General features: G+C 49.8%; 1 protein-coding gene across 1 annotated transcript in view; it reads right to left on the bottom strand.

The window, feature by feature from the left end:
- The window catches only part of PGS1 (phosphatidylglycerophosphate synthase 1), a 91741-nt gene that overhangs the window by 22103 nt on the left and 42609 nt on the right, over positions 1–27029 (bottom strand). Inside the window, exons 2-8 of the mRNA XM_040331035.1 lie at positions 26059–26260; positions 22624–22701; positions 20485–20572; positions 18030–18219; positions 10553–10731; positions 5055–5549; positions 966–1114 (exon numbers count right to left, since the gene is read on the bottom strand). Coding sequence (XP_040186969.1) covers positions 966–1114; positions 5055–5549; positions 10553–10731; positions 18030–18219; positions 20485–20572; positions 22624–22701; positions 26059–26260 — 1381 coding nt within the window. The remainder of the gene's footprint in view (positions 1–965; positions 1115–5054; positions 5550–10552; positions 10732–18029; positions 18220–20484; positions 20573–22623; positions 22702–26058; positions 26261–27029) is intronic.

The following is a 27029-nucleotide window of genomic DNA, read 5'->3' on the forward strand; positions in this document are numbered from 1 at the left end:
GCAGCTCGTTTTGCACAGAGTGACCCCAATCCGGTCTTCTGGGGTCCCTCAGCGGCTGTCTCTGATCCCCCTCGCAAAAGCTTTCCACCTTCATCCGAGTGAGCTCGCATGGTGGAAAGCTTTTGCGAGCGCGCTCCCGTGATACAGCGGCGGGCATAGCCGCCTACTGTATCACTCTGCCCCGCCGCGTCATCCGCTATGATTGACAGCAGCGCCAGCCAATGGCTGCGCTGCTATCAATCCGCCCAGCCTAGCCAATCAACGGCCAGGCTGGGAACCGAAGAAGATCACATGGATGCGCCCGGGACTTTCGAAGGGTCAGGTAAGTAAAACGGGGGCTGGGGGGGGGGGGGGCGGTACCATCGGATGTTTTTTCACCTTAATGCATAAGATGCATTAAATTGGAGTTCCAACCACAATTAGCATTTTTTAAATGTATGTCCTTTCATTCTGCGTTTTCATAATATAAATCTGGTGACTTACTATTTTACAATCCGCCGCCGATCCGCAGAGATATTCAAAAAAGATAGTTTATAAAACTATGTCCACACCGTTGTCATTTTGCTTGTGGGCATTGTGAAGCCTACAGGCACTTACTTCCTGGAAGTCTTGGATGGGGAGTGATAATTGGACAGCGCACTGCATCCTGGGAAATGATGACACACATTTCCCAGGAGCATTAGAGGGAGATGATGTCAGAATCCTAGGTGGATCCAAAGGCAGATTTCGTGGGACCGCATAGCAACAGGAATTTCCAGATGAGTAAAAAAAATGTTCTTTTTTTTTTTTCTTTTTTAGTCGTAAGCTACAGTTTAAAGCAAAATAGTTTTTTTTTATGGAACCTCCACTTTAAGGTGAAAAAACATTTACCTTTACAACCCCTTTAAGTGGTTAATGCAACTTTTTCCAGAAAACTGTATTTATTAGCATTCGCACTCCCTCTGTTCTCCCCCCGAGGAAGTCACCTGATGGAGCTGCCGCTGCAGGTCCTGGTTCTCGGTCACCAGCGCGATCTGCGTCTCCAAGTCCCGGTGGACCGACCTGTACCCGAAATTTGGAGAGCCAATGAGAGTGAGGCACGGCATGCTTTTACCTGCTGGATACAGCCACAGACCTGTGGAGGGTGACAAAGAAAAAAAAAGAAAAAAACACATAAGCCACAGAATAAGCAAAGAGAAACCGGTCCTTTCCTTTCACGTAATAAATCTCATTGTGAGAGAGATCACATCGCAACAAGCAAAACAGAAATGAAAAAAGAAAATGTACGGCGCACGTCACCTGCCTGCACACACACACAGGCCTGCACTTTGCTGCGGTTTCCTGGCAGGGTGTACGGCAGGATTTACAGTCACTCGACTGTCAGGTTCAGCCAGTTTCACCAAAAAATTTCGAGACACCTGAGCTCCAGTTCTTTGTAACAGAGAAAGCAGAAGAGGAACAAAAGAGCTTTTCACACACTCTCTTCTCTCTTCCTGCCCCGGCCCCGTCATCTGAACCGCGGGCCTCGTCTTATCTGGGCCACATTTACATTCTCCTTATTATGAGACTTCCTTTAAAAGTTGAAGCAAAAAAAAAAAAGGAGGCTGCGGCCCCAAACGCGTCCAGGAATTGGCAATTTATTTACTGCAACCTGAGCTAGGGAACCGCCAGCTGGATCTCCGCTGTGCTATAAGCGGGAAAAGGAAACCTGGGCAGAGAGAGAGAAACTCGTCACCGCACCTTCTGAAAACGCTACAAAACAAGACCGCAAGAGATTAAGGGCCAGATTCTCGTACATCCGCGTAACGTATCCGATTTACGTTACGCCTCCGCAACTTAGACGGGCAAGTGCTGTATTCTCAAAGCATTTGCTCCGTAAGTTGCGGCGGCGTAGCGCAAATCGGCCGGCGTAAGCGCACCTAATTCAAATGTGGGACAGGGGGGGCGTGTTTTATGTTAATGTTATGTGACCCGACGTGATTGACGTTTTTCACGAACGGCGCATGCGCCGTCCGTGGAAATCTCCGAGTGTGCATTGCTTCTAATACGCCGCAAGGACGTATCGGTTTTGACGTGAATGTAAATTACGTCCAGCCCCATTCACGGACGAGTTACGCAAACGACGTAAAATTTTCAAATTTTTACGCGGGAACGACGGCCATACTTAACATTGGTACGCCGCACTTACGCCTCATATAGCAGGGGTAACTTTACACCGGGAAAAGCCTAACGTAAACGTCGTAACTTTACTGCGTCGGCCAGGCGTACGTTCGTGAATTCGCGTATCTAGCTGATTTACATATTTCGACTCGTAAATCAGCGTACACGCCCCTAGCGGCCAGCGTAAATATGCAGTTACAATCCGGCGGCGTAAGAGACTTACACCGGTCGGATCTAATACAAATCTATGCGTAACTGATTCTATGAATCAGGCACATAGATATGACGGCGCAACTCAGAGATACGACGGCGTATCTGGAGATACGCCGTCGTATCTCGTTTGTGAATCTGGGCCTAAAAGTTCATTGGTGGAGCTTCCAGTACATATACATTACAGCATATCCACGCCCCAAAAAAAAAAATCCTACATGGCAGCTTACCAGATGTGGTGGCTGCATTCCTTTTCTTTTCCAGGCTCCCCCCCCCCCTCTTTAGACCCCTTTTACACTGAGGTGCTTTTCAGGCGTTTTTGCTTTAAAAATAGCGCCTGAAAAGCGCCTTTTATGCCTCAACAGTGTGAAACCCCCGGAGTGCTTTCACACTGGAGCAGTGCGCTTGCGGGACGGGGGAAAAAAAAAAAAGTCCTGCAAGCAGCATCTTTGGGGGGGGGGGGGGGGGGGTGTATACACCGCTCCCAAAACGCCCTGTCCATTGAAATGAATGGGCAGCGCTTTTAACCCTTTCTTCAGCCGCTAGCGGGGGTTAAAAGCACTCCCACTAGCGAGCAAAAAAGTGCAGCTAAAACAATGGTAAAGCGCCAGTAAAACTAGCGGAGCTTTACCGCTAACACCCCCGACACCCGCCCCAGTGTGAAAGAAGCCTTATAGTCAACCTGGTGATCCTGTCAATGGGGATTATTTAGCAGTTCTCTATCTGCAATTCCTGTTTGTTTATACATATCTGGCAATATACCGTATATACTCGAGTATAAGCCGAGATTTTCAGACATTTTTGTGTGCTGAAAATGCCCCCCTCGGCTTATACTCGAGTCACCTTTTTGCGCCTGATCTCCCGGAATTTGGAGACCCGTTACCGGCCGGCCGTAGGTCCCCTGGGCCCCCAAACTTTGCACACATGTAGCCTCACTCTTCCTCTACAAGCGTGCAAAGATGGTTGTCCGGGGGACCTACGGCCCGGAGAGCACTGATTTTTCAAACCTGGGCACCCCTTCCATAGACTCCCATGTTAAACGGGCATTTCTCTGGTAACTTTGGGGACCCGGTACCGGCCGGTCATAGGTCCCCTGCACCCAGATCTTAGCACACATGTAGCCCCATTTCTCCATTACAAGTGTGCAAAGTTTGTTGTCTGGGGGACCTACGACTGGGGAGCACTGATTTTTCAAAGCCGGGCACCCCTTCCATAGACTCCCATGTTAAACGTCAGTCTAGTTATGGATACAGTGAGGCATGCACATGGACACAGTGAGGCATGGGCACAGTGAGGCATGGACACAGTGAGGCATGCACATGGACACAGTGAGGCATGGGCACAGTGAGGCATACACATAGACACAGCGAGTCATGGGCACAGTGAGGCATGGACACAGTGAGGCATGCACATGGACACCTTAGGCTTATACTTGAGTCAATACGTTTTCCCATCTTTTTGTGGTAAAATTAGGTGCCTCGGCTTATATTCAGGATAGACTGAAGGTGGAGGGATGGACCTCAGGATAGACTGAAGGTGGAGGGATGGGCCCCAGGCTAGACTGACTGACGGTGGAGGGATGGGCCTCAGGGTAGACTGAAGGTGGAGGGGTGGACCCATGGCTAGACTGAAGGTGGAGGGATGGGCCCCAGGGTAGACGGAAGGTGGAGGGATGGGCCTCAGGATAGACGGAAGGTGGAGGGATGGGCCTCAGGATAGACTGAAGGTGGAGGGATGGGCCTCAGGATAGACTGAAGGTGGAGGGATGGGCCTCAGGATAGACTGAAGGTGGAGGGATAGGCCTCAGGGTAGACTGAAGGTGGAGGGATGGGCCTCAGGGTAGACTGAAGGTGGAGGGATGGGCCTCAGGGTAGACTGAAGGTGGAGGGATGGGCCTCAGGGTAGACTGAAGGTGGAGGGATGGGCCTCAGGATAGACTGAAGGTGGAGGGATGGGCCTCAGACTAGACTGAAGGTGGAGGGATTGGCCTCAGACTAGACTGAAGGTGGAGGGATTGGCCTCAGACTAGACTGAAGGTGGAGGGATGGGCCCCAGGCTAGACTGAAGGTATAGGGGTGGACCCATGGCTAGACTGACGGTGGAGGGATGGGCCTCAGGATAGACTGAAGGTGGAGGGATGGGCCTCAGGTTACACTGAAGGTGGAGGGATGGGCCTCAGGATAGACTGAAGGTGGAGGGATGGGCCTCAGGTTACACTGAAGGTGGAGGGATGGGCCTCAGGGTAGATTGAAGGTGGAGGGATGGGCCTCAGGATAGACTGAAGGTGGAGGGATGGGCCTCAGGATAGACTGAAGGTGGAGGGATGGGCCTCAGGGTAGACGGAAGGTGGAGAGATGGGCCCCAGGGTAGACGGAAGGTGGAGGGATGGGCCCCAGGGTAGACGGAAGGTGGAGGGATGGGCCTCAGGGTAGACTGAAGGTGGAGTGCTGGCAGTACGTTCAGACTGGAAACTGTGGATTATTATGGGATTAAGTGTTTGGTTTAAAAACTGTTGTCCAGTATAATTTTGAACTCATTTCCATGAGCCCTGATGAAGGGGGGGGAGCCTGTTGGTTTTTCCTATTTTTTCAGTACCCCAAGCTGCTGCTTCCTGGTGCCTCTAAACCCCCAGGTGCCTCGGAGGCAAGCTGAGCCGTCCCTATTTATTAATGGGAGCCCAGAGATTCTCGGCCCAATGTTCTTACCTTTAGCATGAAAAGTCCATTGGTCTCTAAAGTATTCCCGCAGCTGGACCCGATGGTGCTGTCTTTTCCTACAGAGTTCGTTGTAAAACTGATGTTCTATGTGCACGTAGGCAGATGGTATGGCCCCTGCGATGCCCCGGGCCCCGTAAAAGCCGTTGACTTGGGGGGAGGCGAGCAGAATGTTATAGTCAGCCCGGGTGCCCAATACCAGGTCCATGTACCCCTGTGTCAGGTTAAAATATCCAGTGGTCAGATGCAGCCGGTCTCCTCTCTCGGCCTCTGTCAGTAATGTTTCTGTAACCAGCTCGTCTATCTGGATACCAAACGGTTTCATCTGCACCAGCGGGTAGACCCAGGTATCCGGAGGGTCCAAATCTGGGGCAGGCTGCCCGCTCTGAAAGCTGGCGCTGTGTAGCTCACATTGTTTGCGCCTGGCGGTCTCTATCACGTCCATTACCCGCTCTCTGGCGGCTTCACAATACTTCTTCTTGTTCCCTATAGGAGAAAACAAAGGAGGATGTTATTTCTTCTAATATACTAAAATAAATATATAGTAAAGGTGTGGGGTCAATAGAAAAATATGGCACTATGCCCAATATTGGATCAATCAACGCATTTCATAACCCACATGTGTCCCTAACAAACAAAGGGACCGTGAAAGTGGGAAATTTAATGTGCTAAAAATACCTCAGAAAACAAAACACGAAAAAATATACATAAATCAGTTTTATTCTCATTTAAAAAATAGTTTCCTCAGAAGGATAAAAACAGTAGTCAGCAGCTGCATGAAAAAATTTACATTGGAGTGCATAGAAGTGAAAAAAAAAAAAATGCACAATGCCCCCAAGGAGCTTACAATCTAAAGGCCCCGATCAGACATCCATACACCTACTACGGCCAATTACCTTACCAAGCGTGTCTAGAGAGTAGGAGGAAACCCACACACAGGGAGAACATGCAAAAATCTATACAAATCGTGTCCTGACCAGGATGTGAACTACGGAACCCAAGGGATGCCAGGCAGAAGTGCCAACCGCTAATCTACTGTGCTGCCCTACATCACAAGCACGGCATCACAGCGCTTACACCCCTCTTTGTATGTGCGAATCGATCTTATTTGTGCCACGCTTACACCACTCTTTGTATGTGCGATCTTATTTGTGCCACGCTTACACCCCTCTTTGTATGTGTGGTCTTATCTGTGCCACGCTTACACCCCTCTTTGAATGTGTGGTCTCATTTGTGCCACGTTTACACCCCTCTTTGTATGTGCGATCATATTTGTGCCACACTTACACCCTTCTTTGTATGTGTGGTCTCATTTGTGCCACGCTTACACCCCTCTTTGTATGTGCGATCTTGTTTGTGCCACACTTACACCCCTCTCTGTATGTGCGATCTGATTTGTGCCACGCTTACACCCCTCTTTGTATGTGTGGTCTCATTTGTGCCACGCTTACACCCCTCTTTGTATGTGCGATCTTATTTGTGCCACTCTTACACCCCTCTTTGTATGTGCGATCTTATTTGTGCCACGCTTACACCCCTCTTTGTATGTGCGATCTTATTTGTGCCACGCTTACACCCCTCTTTGTATGTGAGATCCCATTTGTGCCACGCTTACACCCCTCTTTGTATGTGTGGTCTTATTTGTGCCACGCTTACACCCCTCTTTGTATGTGCGATCTTATTTGTGCCACGCTTACACCCCTCTTTGTATGTGGGGCCTTATTTATGCCACGCTTACACCCCTCTTTGTATGTGCAGTCTTATTTGTGCCACGCTTACACCCCTCTTGGTATGAGTGGTCTCATTTGTGCCACGCTTACACCCCTCTTTGTATGTGTGGTCTTATTTGTGCCACGCTTACACCCCTCTTTGTATGTGTGGTCTTATTTGTGCCACACTTTACACCCCTCTTTGTATGTGTGGTCTTATTTGTGCCACGCTTACACCACTCTTTGTATGTGTGGTCTTATTTGTGCCACACTTTACACCCCTCTTTGTATGTATGGTCTTATTTGTGCCACACTTTACACCCCTCTTTGTATGTGTGGTCTTATTTGTGCCACGCTTACACCCCTCTTTGTATGTGCGATCTTATTTGTGCCACGCTTACACCCCTCTTTGTATGTGCGGTCTTATTTGTGCCACGCTTACACCCCTCTTTGTATGTGCGATCTTATTTGTGCCACGCTCAGAGGCATATCTAGTGAAAATGGCGCCTATGGCAAGCACTGAAACTGCGCCATTGTCAAAACATTTGAATCCCATCTTTCAGATAACCAGGGACACAGTGGGGACAGAGAGGGACACTGGGGACCACTGGCGGCCGGTGCTGAATTTTTTTGGGGGGGAAGCAACCAAACTGAAAAAAAAAAAACATCAATTGCAGCGACTGTGCCCATCAAGTGCAGACACTGTGCCCATCAAACGCAGCCACTACCCTATGTGGATCCGGTCTGGCCAGTCTTCGGCCGTCTTGGGTGCACCTGTCACTCCCCTCCCCAGGCAGGAGAAATATTAGCAATTGCTGTGCCGGTACCTCGCTTCAGCAGGGCGGGCGGGGCGCCGGGAGCTACATTAGTGTGGGAGGCAGCCACGGGGAGACGGGTGGGGTTTTTTTTATGTAGAGGGTGGCTTTTTGCCACCCTCTCCCCATGGCGCCCATGGCACTTACCATGGCTGCCATACCCTAGATACGCCACTGGCCACGCTTACACCCCTCTTTGTATGTGAGGTCTTATCTATGCCACGCTTACACCCCTCTTTGTATGTGCGGTCTTATTTGTGCCACGCTTACACCCCTCTTTGTATGCGAGGTCTTATTTGTGCCACGCTTACACCCCTCTTTATATGTGCGGTCTTATTTGTGCCACGCTTACACCCCTCTTTGTATGTGCGGTCTTATTTGTGCCACGCTTACACCCCTCTTTATATGTGCGGTCTTATTTGTGCCACGCTTACACCCCTCTTTGTATGCGAGGTCTTATTTGTGCCACGCTTACACCCCTCTTTATATGTGCGGTCTTATTTGTGCCACGCTTACACCCCTCTTTGTATGCGAGGTCTTATTTGTGCCACGCTTACACCCCTCTTTGTATGTGCGGTCTTATTTGTGCAGCACGCCATCACTACGCTTACACCCTTCTCTGCCCACAGGCCCAATTACCCACTTGTCTCGGATGATGATCAGTAGGTTCCCCTGTACCGGCACGGCGGCGTGTTTACTGCTCGCTGTACAGCTCTGCAGAACATGCTGAGACCTTATAAATACAAATATATATATTATTTTTTCTTTTTTGGAGTGTTTGAAGTGTGAGACTTTCTTGTGGGTTTGTTTCCTGTCAGCGCCAGCAGTCCGGCATGTGATCTCGGGTAAATCTTTTTTTTCATGTCTATTTGATTTGGCAGGATGTTAAAGGAGGCAGGCAGCATCGTGAGACACAGATGAAACCACAAGATATTGTTAATAAGAAAAACAGGGCGGGGGGGGGGGGGGGGGTTGAGTCGGGATGGGGGGGTCAGCCAGCGGCTGGCGGGGGGTGTGCTGACACTATGAAGAGCAGATGTATGAAGATTCCTGGTCTTATGATGAGCACTTTCATTTTACCATAAGAACACTAGCATTGTGTGTAACCCCCTGAGAATAGATTCCTCTGATTGGCTCACGTGTGTTCTGTTATATTTGTTCTGTGGGTTCAAAAAATACATAAATAGATGTCGATTCTGCCAGAAATCTTGTGCGCTGATAACGTTCCGTGTTCTCTGCCTGTGCTGCACTGTTATCAGTTGCATTGCTCCCAGCTATTTCCCCTGTACTACCATCCCCCCCCCCCCCCCTCCGCTTTGGTATAGAGCAGGGGTCTCCAAACTGTTCAAATAAAGGGCCAGTTCAAAGTTCATCAGACCTCCGCTGGGGGGGGGGTTATTGTGGCCAGTGGGGGGTAGAAAATGTCCAGGTCACAGCAGAGTAAAACCTGTCCTCAGGATTGGTGGTCAGTGGGAGGAATGGTGTCCCATCATTGGTGTCAGTGGGAGGAATAGTGTCCCCATCATTGGTGTCAGTGGGAGGAATAGTGTCCCATCATTGGTGTCAGTGGGAGGAATAGCATCATTGGTGTCAGTGGGAGGAATATTGTCCCATCATTGGTGTCAGTGGGAGGAATAGTGTCCCATCATTGGTGTCAGTGGGAGGAATAGTGTCCCATCATTGGTGTCAGTGGAAGGAATAGTGTCCCATCATTGGTGTCAGTGGGAGGAATAGTGTCCCATCATTGGGGTCAGTGGGAGGAATAGTGTCCCATCATTGGTGTCAGTGGGAGGAATAGTGTCCCATCATTGGTGTCAGTGGGAGGAATAGTGTCCCATCATTGGTGTCAGTGGGAGGAATAGTGTCCCCATCATTGGTGTCAGTGGGAGGAATAGTGTCCCTTCATTGGTGTCAGTGGGAGGAATAGCATCATTGGTGTCAGTGGGAGGAATATTGTCCCATCATTGGTGTCAGTGGGAGGAATAGTGTCCCATCATTGGTGTCAGTGGGAGGAATAGTGTCCCATCATTGGTGTCAGTGGGAGGAATAGTGTCCCATCATTGGTGTCAGTGGGAGGAATAGTGTCCCATCATTGGTGTCAGTGGGAGGAATAGTGTCCCATCTTTGGTGTCACTGGGAAGAATAGTTCCCTATTGTTGGTATCAGTATGAGGAATAGTGCCCCATAATTGATGTCATTGGAAGGAATAATGCCTCATCATTGGTATCAGCGGGAGGCATAGTGCCCCATCATTAGTATCAGTGGGGGGAATAGGGCTGTGCAAAAAAAAATCAATTTGATTAAAAAAATCGAGTTGGTAGGTCAAATAGATTCAGATTTTGACAAATTCGATTTTTTTTTACCCAGGACCGGCGCTGACACCGCGCCGTTCCCGAGGAGCTGCCATGGCCTCGCCTAAAAACTCCTGCCCGCAGCTCCTCAGGAACGGCGCGGTGTCCATCAAAAAAATAAATAAACTTGATTCGAATCGTAAATCGATTTTTTTTTATAAAAAATAAATAAATAAAAAAAACTTGGGGCTAGATTCAGCAATGATTTACGCAGGCGTATCTATAGATACGCCGTGTAAATTCAAAGCTGCGCCGGCGTATCTTCTTTCTGTATTCAGAAAGCAAGATACGCATGCGCCGTTCGTAAAGAACGTAAAATACGCGGGGTCAACAATAATTTAAATAAAACACGCCCACCTCATCCCCATTTGAATTAGGCGGGCTTACGCCGGCCCACATACGTTACGCCGCCGTAACTTATGGCGCAAGTTCTTTCTGAATACGGAACTTGCGCCCTAATTTACGGCGCCGTAACGTATCTGAGATACGTTACGCCAGCAGAAAGATCAGCGGATCTTTCTGAATCCAGCCCTTGGACTTCAGAACCACTTTCACCACTGCCATCTATAGGAGACTAGTTTACAGGGGGAGGGGCAGAGTGAGGGACGTCCCACCTTGATAAGGGTGCTCCATGCCTTCTTCTACCTCCATGGTATCATCCGGCTGTAGCTGCAGAGACACGTCTCCGACCGCCTCTACCAGTTCACTAAAGAAGTCGGCCAGCTGAGTGCAGCCCTGCAGGAGGAAGTAGCGGTCTTGGCGGTTGGTGAAATACGAGTCGCTGAGGTTCGCTCTGGGAGGAGAAGAACCAAAAATGACCAATAAGGCGGATGCGTTACCCGTAGAGACAGCAAACAGTACAACATACAAAAATAGCGAGTAGGAAAACTACAGTGGCAAGAAAAAGTATGTGAAACCCTTGGAATTAGTTGGTTTTCTGCAGTAAATTTAACCACTTAAGACCCGGACCTTTAGGCAGCTAAAGGACCCGGACAGTTTTTGCGATTCGGCACTGCGTCACTTTAACTGACAATTGCGCGGTCGTGCAACGTGGCTCCCAAACAAAATTGGCGTCGTTTTTTTCCCCACAAATAGAAATTTCTTTTGGTGGTATTTGATCACCTCTGCGGTTTTTATTTTTTGCGCTATAAACAAAAATAGAGCGACAATTTTGAAAAAACATTGGCCCAGATTCAAGAAGCTATTGCGCCCGCGCTATGGTTGCGCGGCGCAATAGCTGTTTTGCTCCCGCGTAGCGAATGCCCCTGATTCAGGAACATCGCTACGCGGACTGCAGCCTAGGATATGACAGACATAAGCCTCCTTATGCCTTCATATCTCAGGCTGCATTCTTGTGTTGGCCGCTAGGGGGCGCGGCCATTGTGATCGGCGTATAGTATGCAAATTGCATACTACCACCGATTCACAAAAGTTGCGCGGGCCCTGCGCACGCAAGGTACGGAGTTTCCGTACGGCGACTTTAGCGTAAGGCTGCCCCTTCTAATAGTAGGGGCAGCCAATGCTAAAGTATAGCCACCCTTCCCGCTCGTGAAATTTGAATTTCACGTCGTTTACGTAAGTGATTCGTGAATGGCGCTGGACGCCATTCACGTTCACTTAGAAGCAAATGACGTCCTTGCGACGTCATTTGCCGCAATGCACGTCGGGAAAGTTTCCCGACGGAGCATGCGCTGTTCGCTCGGCGCGGGAGCGCGCCCAATTTAAATGATTCCCGCCCCCGGCGGGATCATTTACATTAGGCGCCCTTACGCAGGGCAAATTAGCATAGCGCCCGCGCAATTTACGGAGCTACTGCTCCGTGAATCGCGGGCAAATCGAAATATTTGCGTGGGCGCAGAGCAAAAATCGTTGCCCTTTGCCCACGCAAATATTGCGCGGATGTACCTGAATCTGGGCCATTATATTTTTTACTTTTTGCTATAATAAATTCCCCCAAAAATATATAAAAAAAAAGTTTTTTCCCCTCAGTTTCGGCCGATACATATTCTTCTACATATTTTTCGGTAAAAAAAAATCGCAATAATTGATTGGTTTGCGCAAAAGTTATAGCATTTACAAAATAGGGGGTATTTTTATGGCATTTTTATCAATAATTTTTTTTACTAGTAATGGCGGCGATCAGCGATTTTTTTTCGGTACTGCGACATTATGGCAGACACTTCAGACACATTTTGGGACCATTGGCATTTTTATAGCGATCAGGATGTTGTTGGGGAAATCAATCGTTTTTCTTTCCTGCAACCGAAATCGCGCCATCTAAGGGCGGCTTTAGGTAAGGAACAGATCACCAGTAAATTCCAAAGGGTTCACATACTTTTTCCTGCCACTGTATCCAATGTACTATCAGAAAAGTGATGAAATTTACAGTAAAAACAAATATGCAATGTGTGTTTGTTTGGAAGACGTGTAATTGCACGTCAGCCTCTGCTGGGAAGAATGCAGAAAGGTACAGTAAAGCGGCGCTCTATTGCGGTATAAACACGTAACAAGGAAGACAGAAATTCAAATAGTAAAATCTTTTCCTTGAGATGACAGATCACTTCTCAGGGTAACATTTGCATTGAAAGGAAAACAATTAGGCTGACCTTTACCTCAGACCACCTAGCTGCTGAGAGAGATTTCCCTTCACTTCCTTGTCCTGTAGACACAACAGGAAGTGAGAGGAAATATTCACAAGGTGAGGGAGATCCCCATTCTAAGATTTCCCTTTCTTTTTTTTTACTTTTCTGGTGAAAACTCAAAATGTTGTATTTCCCATCACTTTCAGTTCCAGTGTCAGTGGTCACACCAGGACATGTGAAGTCAGTCGTCTCCTCCCTCCCCCCCCCCCCCCCCCCCCCCCGGAAGATTTCCCCTCTATTCATTTTAAAAAGTTGTATTTGCCTTCACTTTCTGTCCCAGTTACAATGGTCACCAGGAGTGATTTTCCACATTGGGGGCCATTTCTTCTAGACCTGTGTAGTGATCCCACGTGAGACTTCCTGTAATAAAGACTTGTGCAGGGCGACTGGTCTGGTCTCCGCCCCCTCCTGTAGTTTGCTGTAGTGGATGGGGCCTGCCGGGCTCCTCCCACAGCTCTACACTCTCTCCTTGTGCAGGGAGCCTGGTCTTGTCTCCGCCCCCCCCTGTAGTTTGCTGTAGTGGATGGGGCCTGCCGGGCTCCTCCCACAGCTCTACACTCTCTCCTTGTGCAGGGTGACTGGTCTGGTCTCCGCCTCCTCCTGTAGGGCAGCCTGTAGTGGTTGGAGCCTGCCGGGGCCCTCCCACGGCTCTACACTCTCTCCTTGTGCAGGGTGACTGGTTTGGTCTCCGCCCCCACCAGTAGTTTGCTGTAGTGGGTGGGGCCTGCTGAGCCCCTCCCACAGCTCTGCTCTCTCTCCTTGTGCAGGGTGACTGGTCTAGTCTCCACCTCCTCCTGTAGGGCAGTCTGTAGTGGTTGGAGCCTGCCGGGCCCCTCCCACAGCTCTACACTCTCTCCTTGTGCAGGGTGACTGGTCTGGTCTCAGACCCCTTTTGTAGTTTGCTGTAGTGGATGGGGCCTGCTGAGCCCCTCCCACAGCTCTACACTCTCTCCTTGTGCAGGGAGACTGGTCTGGTCTCCACCTTCTCTTGTAGGGCAGCCTGTAGTGGTTGGAGCCTGCCCAATCCCTCCCACAGCCAGGGGTGTATTTAGGTTTTGTGCTGCCCTAGGCCTGATGAAACTCGCACACCCCCTACTTTATATATGACGCACCCCTTCCTGTCAAGGCTACACCCCTTCCTTTTTAAGACCCGCCCTGTCATTTTCATGGGAGGAGGACAGAGGGACGCAGTTGGATGAGGACAGAGGGACACGGTGGGATGAGGACAGAGGGACACGGTGGGATGAGGACAGAGGGACACGGTGGGATGAGGACATAGGGACAGGGTGGGATGAGGACAGAGGGATGCGGTGGGATGAGGACAGAGGGACAGGGTGGGATGAGGACAGAGGGACAGGGTGGGATGATGAGGACAGAGGGACAGGGTGGGATGAGGATAGGGGGAAAGGGTGGGATGAGGATAGGGGGAAAGGGTGGGATGAGGATAGGGGGAAAGGGTGGGATGAGGATAGGGGGACAGGGTGGGATGAGGACAGGGTGGGATGAGGACAGAGGGACAGAGTGGGATGAGGACAGAGGGACAGAGTGGGATGAGGACAGGGGGACAGGATGGGATGAGGACAGGGGGACAGGATGGGATGAGGACAGGGGGACAGGATGGGATGAGGACAGAGGGACAGAGTGGGATGAGGACAGAGGGACAGAGTGGGATGAGGACAGGGGGACAGGATGGGATGAGGACAGGATGGGATGAGGACAGAGGGACAGGGTGGGATGAGGACAGAGGGACAGGGTGGGATGAGGACAGAGGGACAGGGTGGGATGAGGACAGAGGGACAGGATGGGATGAGGACAGAGGGACAGGATGGGATGAGGACAGAGGGACAGGATGGGATGAGGACAGAGGGATGGGATGAGGACAGGGGGACAGGATGGGATGAGGGCAGAGGGACAGGATGGGATGAGGACAGAGGGACAGGATGAGATGAGGACAGAGGGATGGGATGAGGACAGGGGGACAGGATGGGATGAGGACAGAGGGACAGGATGGGATGAGGACAGAGGGACAGGATGGGATGAGGACAGGCCTTTTTGCCGCCCCCCGCAAAGTGCCGCCCTAGGCCTGGGCCTTGTCGGCCTAGGCCATAATACAGCACTGCCCACAGCTCTGCTCTCTCTCCTTGTGCAGGGAGACTGGTCTGATCTCCTCCTCCTCCTGTAAAATGTTTGGGGGTTCTAAGTAATTTTCTAGCAAAAAAAAACTGTTTTAAACTTGTAAACACAGAGTCTGAAAAACAGGCAAGGTCCTTAAGTGGTTAAAGGGCAACTAAATGGTAAAAAAAAAAAAAATTCTTGGTGGCTTGCTATAGGGACACTTGGTTAAGGGGGAGCCAGGAGCGCCAGTGGGGGGGGGGGGCTGATAAAAGAAGGATCGGGGCTGTTCTGTTGCAAAACCAATACACAAACTAAGTATGACAGGTCTATGATCGGAATAAGTTTTTGGCAATACTGGAAATACTGGATCAGCTTGATCGCCGGCATGGATTCTTTTTTAAGGAGAGGGGGGGGGAAGGAAATCTGGGTCCACTTTTGGGCAATGCTGGGAAATGTTTACATAAGAGTTTTGTAATACAATCTGTTCTATAATAAGGATCCTTCTGCCTATTACCTGCATGCTTCTACTTGTTACTGTTAAGAAGGGTGTTGCTGAATACGTCTAATCTGTTTATCTTACGGCTGCCGCTAAAAGCCATTCATTACATGGAATTTATCGTCTTATAAATGGATAATTAAAAACATGTTGGAGGGAGGAGAACATTGCATTCTGGGTCACGTGAGGTTGTAAACCGGTTAACAGCTGAATGCCGAGCAAACAGCTTAACCTTCATCCGAAATACCGAATTGTCCGACGTCTAACCTTCGTATGTGAACCGTCCAGTCTGCCATAAGATGTGACAATCCCATATTACCAGACTTCATTCACACACCACAGCCAGGCACTGTAAAGCCCCTTTCACACTGAGGCGCTTTTCAGGCGCTTTCACGCAAAAAAGGGCGATCGAAAACCTATTTCCATTAACCACTTAAGACCCGGACCTTTAGGCAGCTAAAGGACCCGGCCAGTTTTTGCGATTCGGCACTGCGTCGCTTTAACTGACAATTGCGCGGTCGTGCGACGTGGCTTCCAAACAAAATTGGCGTCCTTTTTTTCCCCACAAATAGAGCTTTCTTTTGGTGGTATTTGATCACCTCTGCGGTTTTATTTTTTGCGCTATAAACAAAAATAGAGCGACAATTTGGAAAAAAAATCAATATTTTTTACTTTTTTCTATAATAAATATCCCCCAAAAACATATAAAACATAATTTTTATTTCCTCAGTTTAGGCCGATACGTATTCTTCTACCTATTTTTGGTAAAAAAAATCCCAATAAGCGTTTCTCGATTGGTTTGCACAAAATTTATAGCGCTTACAAAAAAGGGGTAAGTTTTATTGCATTTTTATTAATTATTATTTTTTTACTAGTAATGGCGGCGATCAGCAACTTTTTTCGTGACTGTGACATTATGGCGGACACATCGGACAATTTTGAAACATGTTTGAGACTATTGTCATTTTCACAGCAAAAAATGCATTTAAAATGCATTGTTTACTGTAAAAATGACAGTTGCAGTTTGGGAGTTAACCACAAGGGGGTGCTGTAGGGGTTAAGTGTGACCTCATCTGTGTTTACAACTGTAGGGGGGTGTGGCTGTAGGTGTGACGTCATCGATTGTGATTCCCTATAAAAGGGATCACACGATCGATGACGCCACCACAGTGAAGAACGGGGAAGCTGTGTTTACACACAGCTCCCCCCGTTCTTCAGCTCCGGGGACCGACCGCGGGACTCCAGCGGCGATCGGGTCCGTGAGTGCCACGGCCACAGTCACGGAGCTTCGGACCGGGACGCGTGCACGACCCCACGGCTGGGCTTAAAGAGCCACGTACATGTATGTGGATGTGCCCAGCCGTGCCGTGGTGAAAGAACGCCCCTCTCCATTGAAATTAATGGAAAGCTCTTCAAAAGCGCCTGAAAAGCTCTTCAAAAGCGCTCAATGTTTTACTGGCAGTTTAGAAGCGCCTCAGTGTGAAAGGGGCCTAACTGACCAGCATCCCTTGTAATTGCACGGACAGTGACAGGTACTCTTTTCTGAGACATCTGGGGACTATTAGACCCCAGATCTCTCCTCTGCCTTCCACAGCATCTGATCAAACCAAGATCGGGTTGATTAGATGCTTGTTAAAGCGGAGTTACACCCAAAAATTGAACTTCCGCTCAGTGGCGTAGCGTGGGGGGGGCCAGTGGGACGGTTGCCCCAGGCACAAAATTTAGAGGGGCGCAGTGGCAGGTTACTTGCAGCTTTTCTCCTGCGCTGTGCAGTCTAGGAGACTGTGAGCTCTTCCACGTCGTTATGAGAAAGAAGTGTATGACTTGGCAAATCCCCCCAACCGGCGCCCTCGTCATTGGATTTGATTGACAGCAGCGGGAGCCAATGGCTGTGCTGCCATCAATCTATCCAATCAAAGCTGGGAAAAGGATGGTGGGGACGTACCCACGGAAATTCAGGGCTTAGGTAAGTCAAAACGGGGGGGGACGACGACACTGTAAGGTGTTTTTTCACCTTAATACAACCCCTTTAAGAGTTCCCTTCACTGGAACCAAGGAGCCAAGCCCAACCCCTGAAAAACAACCCCCCACCATAATCCCCCCTCCACCAAATGATTTGGACCAGTGCACAAAGCAAGGTTCATAAAGACATGGATGAGGGAGTTTGGGGTGGAGGAATTTGGCTGGCCTGCACAGAGTCCTAACCTTAACCCGATGGCACATCTCTGGGATGAATTAGAGCAGAGACTGCGAGCCATGACCTGCAGGGGCGCCTTGAGGACTGGGGTTAAGAAACATTCCCATAGACACCCTCCTAAACCTTGTGGACAGCCTTCCCAGAAGAGTTGAAGCTGTTATAGCGGCAAAGGGCGGGGCCAACTCAATATTGAACCCTACGGACTAAGACACCATTAAAGTTCATGTGCGTGTAAAGGCAGGCGTCCCAATACTTTTGACAATATAGTGTACCTGCTCCCCCATCACCCATGGTGGTTCCTTCTTGCCCTGTAGTACATCTGAGCTGCTGGGAGGAACTATATAGCATGTGACGGGGAAGCAGGTATTCAAAACGCTAAGAAGTGTGGAAAGCGTGAGCAGAAACGTGGCGGCTTATCAACCACCCAGGCTGCCGGAAAGGTAAGTACACTGCGTCTTCTTTTACAGAATCCCTTGTGAGAAGACGTGACCCAAAATATAAAACGTCATCTTCAAGTACTGTCTGATGGAAGAAGTCCTGATAGGTGATGGACCTCTAGTCTCCGCCTACCTACCGGTCCGACCAATGACAATGCCTGAATTTAGAGTGTGTTCCTTTTGTTGTGTCTCTGGTGCTCTTACCCACTAAGGATGACGTTGTCATCAAACAGATAGACCTTCATGTGCTGCAGGCCGATGGTCTCGTTAAACCTCTCCGGTGTCAGCGCTCGCAGGAGGCCACGTAAGTTTGGCGTATGGAAGAGGGACACGCGCACTCGGTCCGGGTATTTACGCAGTAGAGGGAGCAACATGCTGCGGGAATTCTTCTTACCTGTAATTAAATTTAATAAAAAATTATTCCATGCAGCCGGCTTGAAAGGACAGACCTGTGATTTAAAGGACAACTCCACCTTTAAAGAGACCCTGTCACCATTCATTTTAACCACAATCTTCCCATAATATTATATGTATTTTATTCATGTATTATATACCTGTAAAAGCCTCCCTTGTGTAGACATTAAAAAGCCCTGAGACTGCTGCTGGGTGCCGCCATCTTGGATGTGATGTCATCAGCTTCAACAGACTCAAGTGACACTCTCTTGCAGCATCACTTAAAGCGGATGTGCCATGGGAACAAAATATTAAAAGTCAGCAGCTACAAATACTGCAGCTGCTGACTTTTAATATTAGGACACTTACCTGTCCTGGAGTCCAGCGCCGATCGCAGCAGAGCACGAGCGATCGCTCGTCACTCTGCTGCTCCCCCCGCCATCCACGCTGAGGGAACCAGGAAGTGAAGCACTGCGGCTTCACTGCCCGGTTCCCTACGGCGCATGCGCGAGTCGCGCTGCGCCCGCCGATTGGCTCACACGCTGTGTGCTGGGAGCCGAGTGTTCCCAGCACACAACGGGCGACAGACGGGATGTGACGGAATGCCCGTCTTTCGCCCGTATCGTGTGGCCGGAAGTGGGTGCAAATACCTGTCTTTAGACAGGTGTCTGCACCCCCCTCCCCCCTGAAAGGTGTCAAATGTGACACCGGAGGGGGGGAGGGTTCCGATCAGCGGGACTCCACTTTAGGGTGGAGGACCGCTTTAATGGTGGACCGCGGTCCGTATCCGGACTGAGCCACTGTTCCATTGGGACCCGCGGTTGCACCATTTAGGAGCCACTTCTTTCCCTTCCAACCTCCACCGTTGTCATTCTCAAAGCAGAGGAGAGAGCGGGAGGCAGGATAGTAATGAAGTGAGGGCAAAAGGCACAGCAGCACTGGATAGAGGGCGGTGGGCGGAAGCTACATGAGTTAACTTTCTATGGATAGAGAGCGGGAGGCAGGATACTTCTTCACTGAGTGCGGGAGGCACCAGACAGGAGGGCAGGAACTGCACAACTTAAATTTGTGGATTAACCAGCAGGTGAATGGTTGCTAAGACGCAGGGCGGTCCTAGCAACCACTTTCTGGGTAATATGAAAAGTTGAACGCCAGCTTCAACTGGCGGTTGACGGAAGTGGTAGGAAGAGAGAAGAGGGAAGAGGCAAGAAGAGAGACCAGGCAAGAAGAGAGACGAGGCAGGAAGAGAGAGAGAAAGACAAGGCAAGGAGAGAGAGAGAGAGAGAGAGGGAGAGAGACGAGGCAAGGAGAGATAGAGAGAGACGGGGCAAGGAGAGAGAGACGGGGCAAGGAGAGAGAGACGGGGCAAGGAGAGAGAGACGGGGCAAGGAGAGAGAGAGGGAGAGAGACGAGGCAAGGAGAGAGAGAGGGAGAGAGACGAGGCAAGGAGAGAGAGAGGGAGAGAGACGAGGCAAGGAGAGAGAGAGGGAGAGAGACGAGGCAAGGAGAGGGAGGGAGAGAGACGAGGCAAGGAGAGAGAGAGAGAGAGAGAGAGAGAGAGACAAGGCAAGGAGAGATAGAGACGAGGCAAGGAGAGAGAGAGACGGGGCAAGGAGAGAGAGACGGGGCAAGGAGAGAGAGACGGGGCAAGGAGAGAGAGACGGGGCAAGGAGAGAGAGACGGGGCAAGGAGAGAGAGACGGGGCAAGGAGAGAGAGACGGGGCAAGGAGAGAGAGACGGGGCAAGGAGAGAGAGACAGGGCAAGGAGAGAGACAGGGCAAGGAGAGAGACAGGGCAAGGAGAGAGACAGGGCAAGGAGAGAGAAGAGGAAAGAGGCAGGACGTGAGAAGAGGCAGGACGTGGCAAGAGGCAGGACGTGGCAAGAGGCAGGACGTGGCAAGAGGCAGGACGTGGCAAGAGGCAGGACGTGGCAAGAGGCAGGACGAGGGGAAAAAGAAGGAGAGAAAATGGAAGTGGGGGGATGTGAAGGGGCCAGAGCACTCTACCGCAGATGCTGGGAGGTGGTTATTGGACAAGGTGTTGTGATGTGAGAGGTGGCAATGCTGTAGGGGGGCGGATCCTTTAACAGCACAACAAAATGAAAGAGAGGATCCGATTTGCTGCCACGGTCACCAAAAAAAGCTTGCACACATCAAGGGGAATTTATCAAAACTGGAGCAGATGTGCATGGCAACCAATCAGCTTCTATCTTTTATTTTCAGAGGGAGGTGCCATAAACCTGTTTGGGGGGGGGGGGGGCACTGACCCCGTGATCCTCGGGTGTGGTCCAGCAGTATAGACACCTGCAGGTCTTCCGACTCCGTACCGCTCAGCGCGTCTTCTATACAGTCCACCTGGAAAGAGAAGATCAAAGTCAAAATCGCCCAAACATTAAAATTTACCCTAAAAATGCTGAAGTCTGACCCCTCCCTCCGGCCTCCCCTTCAGTCTTGCAGGGTTGTACTGGCTCCTCCCCTTGACTGGAATTTCATGTGCACACTGTGAGCTTCTCCCTATGTGCATTACAACTGGTAGCAAGTCAGTAAGAGCCCCCCTCCCCCCGCCAGGACATCCAGCACCATCTACCAATTTCCTCCCCAGCCTGACTGTCTCAGGCCCCGCCCCTTTCATTCATTGGACTGCAGTACTTTGAATCGTGGAGGCTCAGGATCATGTGTGGGCTTTACCATGGCTTCCGGATCTATGTACCCTGCTGGCCCCTCCCACCACACATGATCTGCCAGTGTTCCATCAGATATGGCGACCCGTCAGAATTGGTAACAGAACTGATGTTCTGTCACCGCCATCTTGCTACACCCTGCACTCCTCCACAGGAACGATACACGGAGAAGGGGGCAAGCGGTCATCTTGTTACACTCACCGGAGTTTTGCATTACACGGTTATTAACAGGAAACGGAGCTTATATGGTGAAATACAGTATTTAGATGTTGAATTTTAAAAGCAGCGGAAAACCTGCTGATGTCACAGGTTTTCTAATGTGACAGAACACCTCTGCTTTTTATAATTCAACATGTAAACAGTCCGAGGGATTTCTAAATACAAATACTTCACCATATAAGCTCTGTTAAAAAAAACGAATGCAAAACTCCGGTGGGTGTAACAAGATGTCCGCTTGCCCTCTTCTCCGTGTATCGTTACAATGGAGGAATGCAGGGTGTAGCAAGATGACGGCGGCGAAATGATACTTCCGTTACCAATTCTAATGGGTCACCATATCGGACAGAAACAACTGCACAGAGACGCACAGAGACCTATAGGTAGATTCAGGTACATTGGAATAAAGTTACAGCGGCGTAGCTTAGCGTGTTTAGGCTACGCCGCCGTAAATTAGCTAGGCTAGTAATGATTCTCAATATACTTGCCTGCTAATATACGGCGGCGTAGCCTAAAGCGGGCGGGCGTAAGGGCGCCTAATTCAAATGTGTTGGGGGGGGGGGGGGGCGTGTTTAATGTTAATGAGGCTTGACCTCACGTTTTTTACGTTTTTTTTCAAACTGCGCATGCGCCGGGCGCCTACATATCCCTGTGTGCATTGCGGCTACGTATGCCGCACGGGCCTATTGATTTGGACGTGGACGTAAACTATGTAAATCCCGATTCGCGGACGACTTACGCAGACGACGTAAAAAATTCGAATTTCGCGGCAGGAACGGCGGCCATACTTTAACATTGTTATTCCACCTAATAGGTGGAATAACTTTAGGCCTGCTAATGCCTTACGGAAGTGGCGTAAAACTACTGCGGCGGCCGGGCGTACGTTCGTGAATCGGCGTATCAACTCATTTACATATTCTATGCCGACCGCAATGGAAGCGCCACCTAGCGGCCATCCGAAAAATTGCAACCTAAGATAGGACGGCGCAAGCCGTCGTATCTTAGTTATGTTTAAGCGTATCTCTGTTTGAGCATACACTTAAACATAAGTCGGCGTAGATTCTGAGTTAGGTCAAATTATCTACTGATAAGTCGGCCTAACTCTACCTGAATCTACCTACTAGTGATGATGTCATTGGGTCTAAAATAATATCGTCTGTTATCCAATGGGAGATATTACCCTTACTCCCTGTCACAGGTGGCACCAATAAGAGGAGACCTGCCCAATGGGGACACAATAAAAAGATTTTTAGCCTTCATTCTCATATGTCAGTATCCCAGTTCTGGTCATTTCCCATCACTTCCTGTCTCCAGTGGCACCAGAATAAGAATCCTCCAAAATGGGGACACAGACAGCAGTAAAAGTCAGACAGAGGTGCTAATCCTTCCTCACACTATTAAAAAAAAAAAAAAGATGCCTTGGCTAGACTTGAATAAATCCATTTCTAAATAGAAAACAACTGCCTGTGAAGCCCTCATGAAGGTGCAGACTTCAAACCTGCCGCTCACCAGCTCTTGTTCCAGAGGTCCGGTCCCAAGGTACAGCGATGCCATAGTTATCCGCCTCTTAGCAGTCTTCACCTGGGCCTGAGGGGGAGAAAAGGTGACAAGTAGAGTTTATGCCGGACTTGTCAGAGGATATTACAAGATAAATATATACGGTCGGGATATTTAAAACAGAACCTGTGGTTAAAGCGGAGTTTCAGGGAATCAGCTACTTTGTATACCAACAGTTCTGTCTAACGAGGTGTCCACCCCCCCCCCCCCCCATAGACGTGAGCGTAAACATTGCTCACCGTTTTCTTAGTTCCTTCAAGAGCAGAGTCGCTGGAACTGCTTTGCTCGCCCCTCCCCTGCCCATTTACAGAAGCCTTTGTATTTTGTGAATCAGTTTCACATAATACAAAGGCTTCTGTGAATGGGCAGCAGAGCGGAGGTGCAAATATAGCTGCTCAGTGTGCGTCTCCCTTCTCACAGCCAGAGTGTATCCTCCGGGAGTGCAATAAACCTGTCACATATATGTAGTAGAGATAAGTCCAATTAGGTGCAGGTCACCTCCAGGTTCAGTTTAAAAAATAAATAAAAAACATGTCATATGTAGCTCCACTGTGCAGTTCGTTTTGCACAGAGTGGCTCGATCGTCCGCTTCTGTGGTACCACGGCAGCTCTCGCGGCTCCTCCTCGCAAAAGCTAGCCCTCTCTGGGAAGCTCTCTCTAAAGGGGGTTACCTTGCGGGCGCCGCTCCCGTACGATACACTCGGCGGCCATAGCCGCCAAGTATATGACTCGGCCCCACCCCCGGCGGGAGCCGATGCATAAAGCATAGGATGTATTAAGGTGAAAAAACACAAAGGTTTACAACCACTTTAACTCATTGGAGTTGCTTTACTAATACTGGAGAATGCAAAATCTGGTGCAGCTCTTCACAGAAACCAATTAGCTGCCTGTGTTTTTTTTAGGTCAAAAAAGCTGAAGTTAGAAGCCGATTGGCCGCCATACACAGCTGCACCAGATTCTGCACTCTCCAGTGTTAGGGAATCAACCTCAGAGTTTTTCCAAAGTTGCTGAATTTGGCTTTAAACTTGGAAAGGACAATTCTACATCCAAGCTGTAGGCTATACTTCTGGTCATGTAGTCAGTGGCGTCGCTACGAGAAATGCGGATCGCACCTGGGTGACAACCGTCAGAGGGGGTGACACCAGGGGCGGCCGCAGACTGACCGTTCGGTGGCAGGGAAGCAAAGCGGAAGCCGGAGGTGGTGGTGGCTGTAGCCTTCAATCCCGGAAGTAGCTAATTTGGCAGAGCAGGTCGGAGTCTCGGGCTGTGAGTGTGCCACGGCAACCATGCTACACTCAGCTGGGCTGTGGCATGGTGAGAGTCCGGTGTCTTTTTTTGGGGGGGGATATGAAGAAGGGGGGGTGAGAGGGGGGCTCCTCTACCCCCCCCCCCCCGTCATACTACACCACACCGGACTCTCACCATCCCGCAGCCCGCCGGCTGGGAGAGTCCCCTGGTGCAATATATGGGAAGGGGGGGGGGCTGGGTGAAATAGAGGAGCCCCTCTCTCTCCATCTTCCCCCTTTCTCCCAAACTCTCTCTCTCCACTTTTCTCTCACACCACCCTTCTCTTACCCCCACCCTCTTCTCTCCCCTTTCATTTCCATCTCCCCCATCCCTTTCTCCTTCCTATTCCTACCTCTTATCCTAGCAGGGGAAAGGCATTGTGGTAGGCTAGTGAGGGGGGGTGGCACCATGTTTTACCGCACCAGGTGACACCATCCCTAGTGACGCCACTGCATGTGGTCTCTGATGAAGCCTCTTTGGGGCACACGCTCGAGTAGAGGATGACAGTTGATGTTTCTTGCTGAACCGTAAGTTTTTCTCAGGATCTCTGGGCATGCATCTTTGGGGAATGGGGGGGGGGGATGGGGCGGGAGACAGATTCCGGTGTAATCTAATGAAGGAACTATTGTAAAGAGATCCTGTGCTTCAGCCATGGATGGCAAGATGTCCACTTTAAGCCCCTCGGCGCCCCCATCATCACCCCTCCTTTGGTCATGGCGGGTCTGTTGCGGTACAATGTGTCTGCTGGCTGCTATAGCTAAGCTCTGGCATGAATCATACTTTTCTCCCCCCCGAGGACACAGACGTCCAGCTATCCTTTTCCATGGTCTACTGGAGAAACTTGTGGAGGACAATTAACCATCTCTGGCAACATCGCCGTTCCCAGCATCTGCTAATCCTCAAGGCTGCGTTATATGCCTGATCTGCCTGTACTGCATGTGAGTGCATCTTATACCTGTACCGCATGTGAGTGCATCTTATACCTGTACCGCATGGGAGTGCATCTTATACCTGTACTGCATGTGAATGCATCTTATACCTGTACTGCATATGAGTGCATCTTATACCTGTACCGCATGTGAGTGCATCTTATACCTGTACCGCATGTGAGTGCATCTTATACCTGTACCACATGTGAGTGCATCTTATACCTGTACCGCATGCGAGTGCATCTTATACCTGTACCGCATGTGAGTGCATCTTATACCTGTACCGCATGTGAGTGCATCTTATACCTGTACCGCATGTGAGTGCATCTTATACCTGTACCGCATGCGAGTGCATCTTATACCTGTACCGCATGTGAGTGCATCTTATACCTGTACCGCATGTGAGTGCATCTTATACCTGTACCGCATGTGAGTGCATCTTATACCTGTACCGCATGCGAGTGCATCTTATACCTGTACTGCATGCGAGTGCATCTTATACCTGTACTGCATGCAAGTGCATCTTATACCTGTACGGCATGTGAGTGCATCTTATACCTGTACCGCATGTGAGTGCATCTTATACCTGTACCGCATGTGAGTGCATCTTATACCTGTACCGCATGTGAGTGCATCTTATACCTGTACCGCATGGGAGTGCATCTTATACCTGTACTGCATGTGAATGCATCTTATACCTGTACCGCATGTGAGTGCATCTTATACCTGTACCGCATACGAGTGCATCTTATATGGATTTATCTCGCCCCCCAGCCCGGCGCTCCAGTGACCACTGAAGGAGCAGAGAGCGGTGACTGACAGTCACCGCTCTCTGCTCCGAAGAACACAGAGAAGAGATCATGTGATCGATCAGTTCTCGGTCTTACAGCCGACAAGGGAGAGCTGCAGCATAGAGCCGAGCATGGATTTTTTTTTTTTTATATATAAACCCCAAACTTCTCCTTTAATTCCAATCAAACATTATACTGATACATTATACGGGAATATTTGTGACTACTAGTCACCGGCGGAATATACGCACGCTGAGGATCATACAATGAATGAATCATGGATTCCGGCTTTCCTAAATGGTGTCATTCGCCCAAGAACAGACAGGAAAATATTAAGGAGGGTGACTCTCCTCATCCCATCCCCCCCGGGGACTACTCACTTTCATGACCTGGTAGAACTCTGTTGGAGTGGAAAGAATCTTCACGCTGGAGCTGGAGATGCCGAATTCGGGTACCAGGCTCCCGACCCATTGGAATCTGTGCGCTCCTCGCGGGCAAACGCAGCCGAGAGGCGGAGGGCGTTGGGTAGTGACCGGTGGAACGGAGGGAGCCACAAGAGGTGCCAGAAGAAACAACGGAGTCCTGGAAAATATAAAAAAAAAAAGTATGATAAATACGCTGTAAAGTAATATAAGCTGAGCACAAGCTCACACAAGCAAGCCAGTAACACGATGACAATAGAAGCCAAAACATAAAGGGACAAATCCAGTTCTCTGCCTCATGCAAATACGAGGCCTATCTAGGTATGGGGGAGCATGCGTCCCACTCCCCTTCCTTACAGAGCTAGTGCCTTGTAATTGGCCCAGGATGATCACATGAGCACTGTAAGTCTCCAGGTACAGCTTCACCTCCAGCAAGGAGAACAAAGACAACTTGTCAGAGCTTACACTGAGTTAGGGGACTATAACTCAGTGTAAGCTCTGACAAGTTGTCTTTGTTCTCCTTGCTGGAGGTGAAGCTGTACCTGGAGACTTACAGTGCAAGTATCTCCCTGCTTCATTCATCCTGTGGAGCTCTGCTTCCTCCACCTCTCCAGTTGCTACTTGACCATCACCCCACCAGTCAGATTATCGGGGAGGGGGGGGCTCTGAAATGAGGAAGCAAAACGTTGCTTCCCTTACCAAGATGGCCGCCTCCACAGTGCAGAACAAGACACGCAAATCATAGAAAGGAAAAAACATTAGCTGCATGGAGAGCACAGGCAACACTAGGGGCCTGCTCCTTGTTTCCTTTATCGGGCACTATTGGTCACAGCTTCCCCAATTCACGTCCTCGTTAAGGTGTAGCTAAACGCCAAAAACGTCATAGCCCCTTAGATGGGATGGCTGCATTCATTTTTTAAATACGTTTT

Source organism: Rana temporaria, chromosome 12 (genome assembly GCF_905171775.1).
Source record: "Rana temporaria chromosome 12, aRanTem1.1, whole genome shotgun sequence".
NCBI lineage: Eukaryota > Metazoa > Chordata > Amphibia > Anura > Ranidae > Rana > Rana temporaria.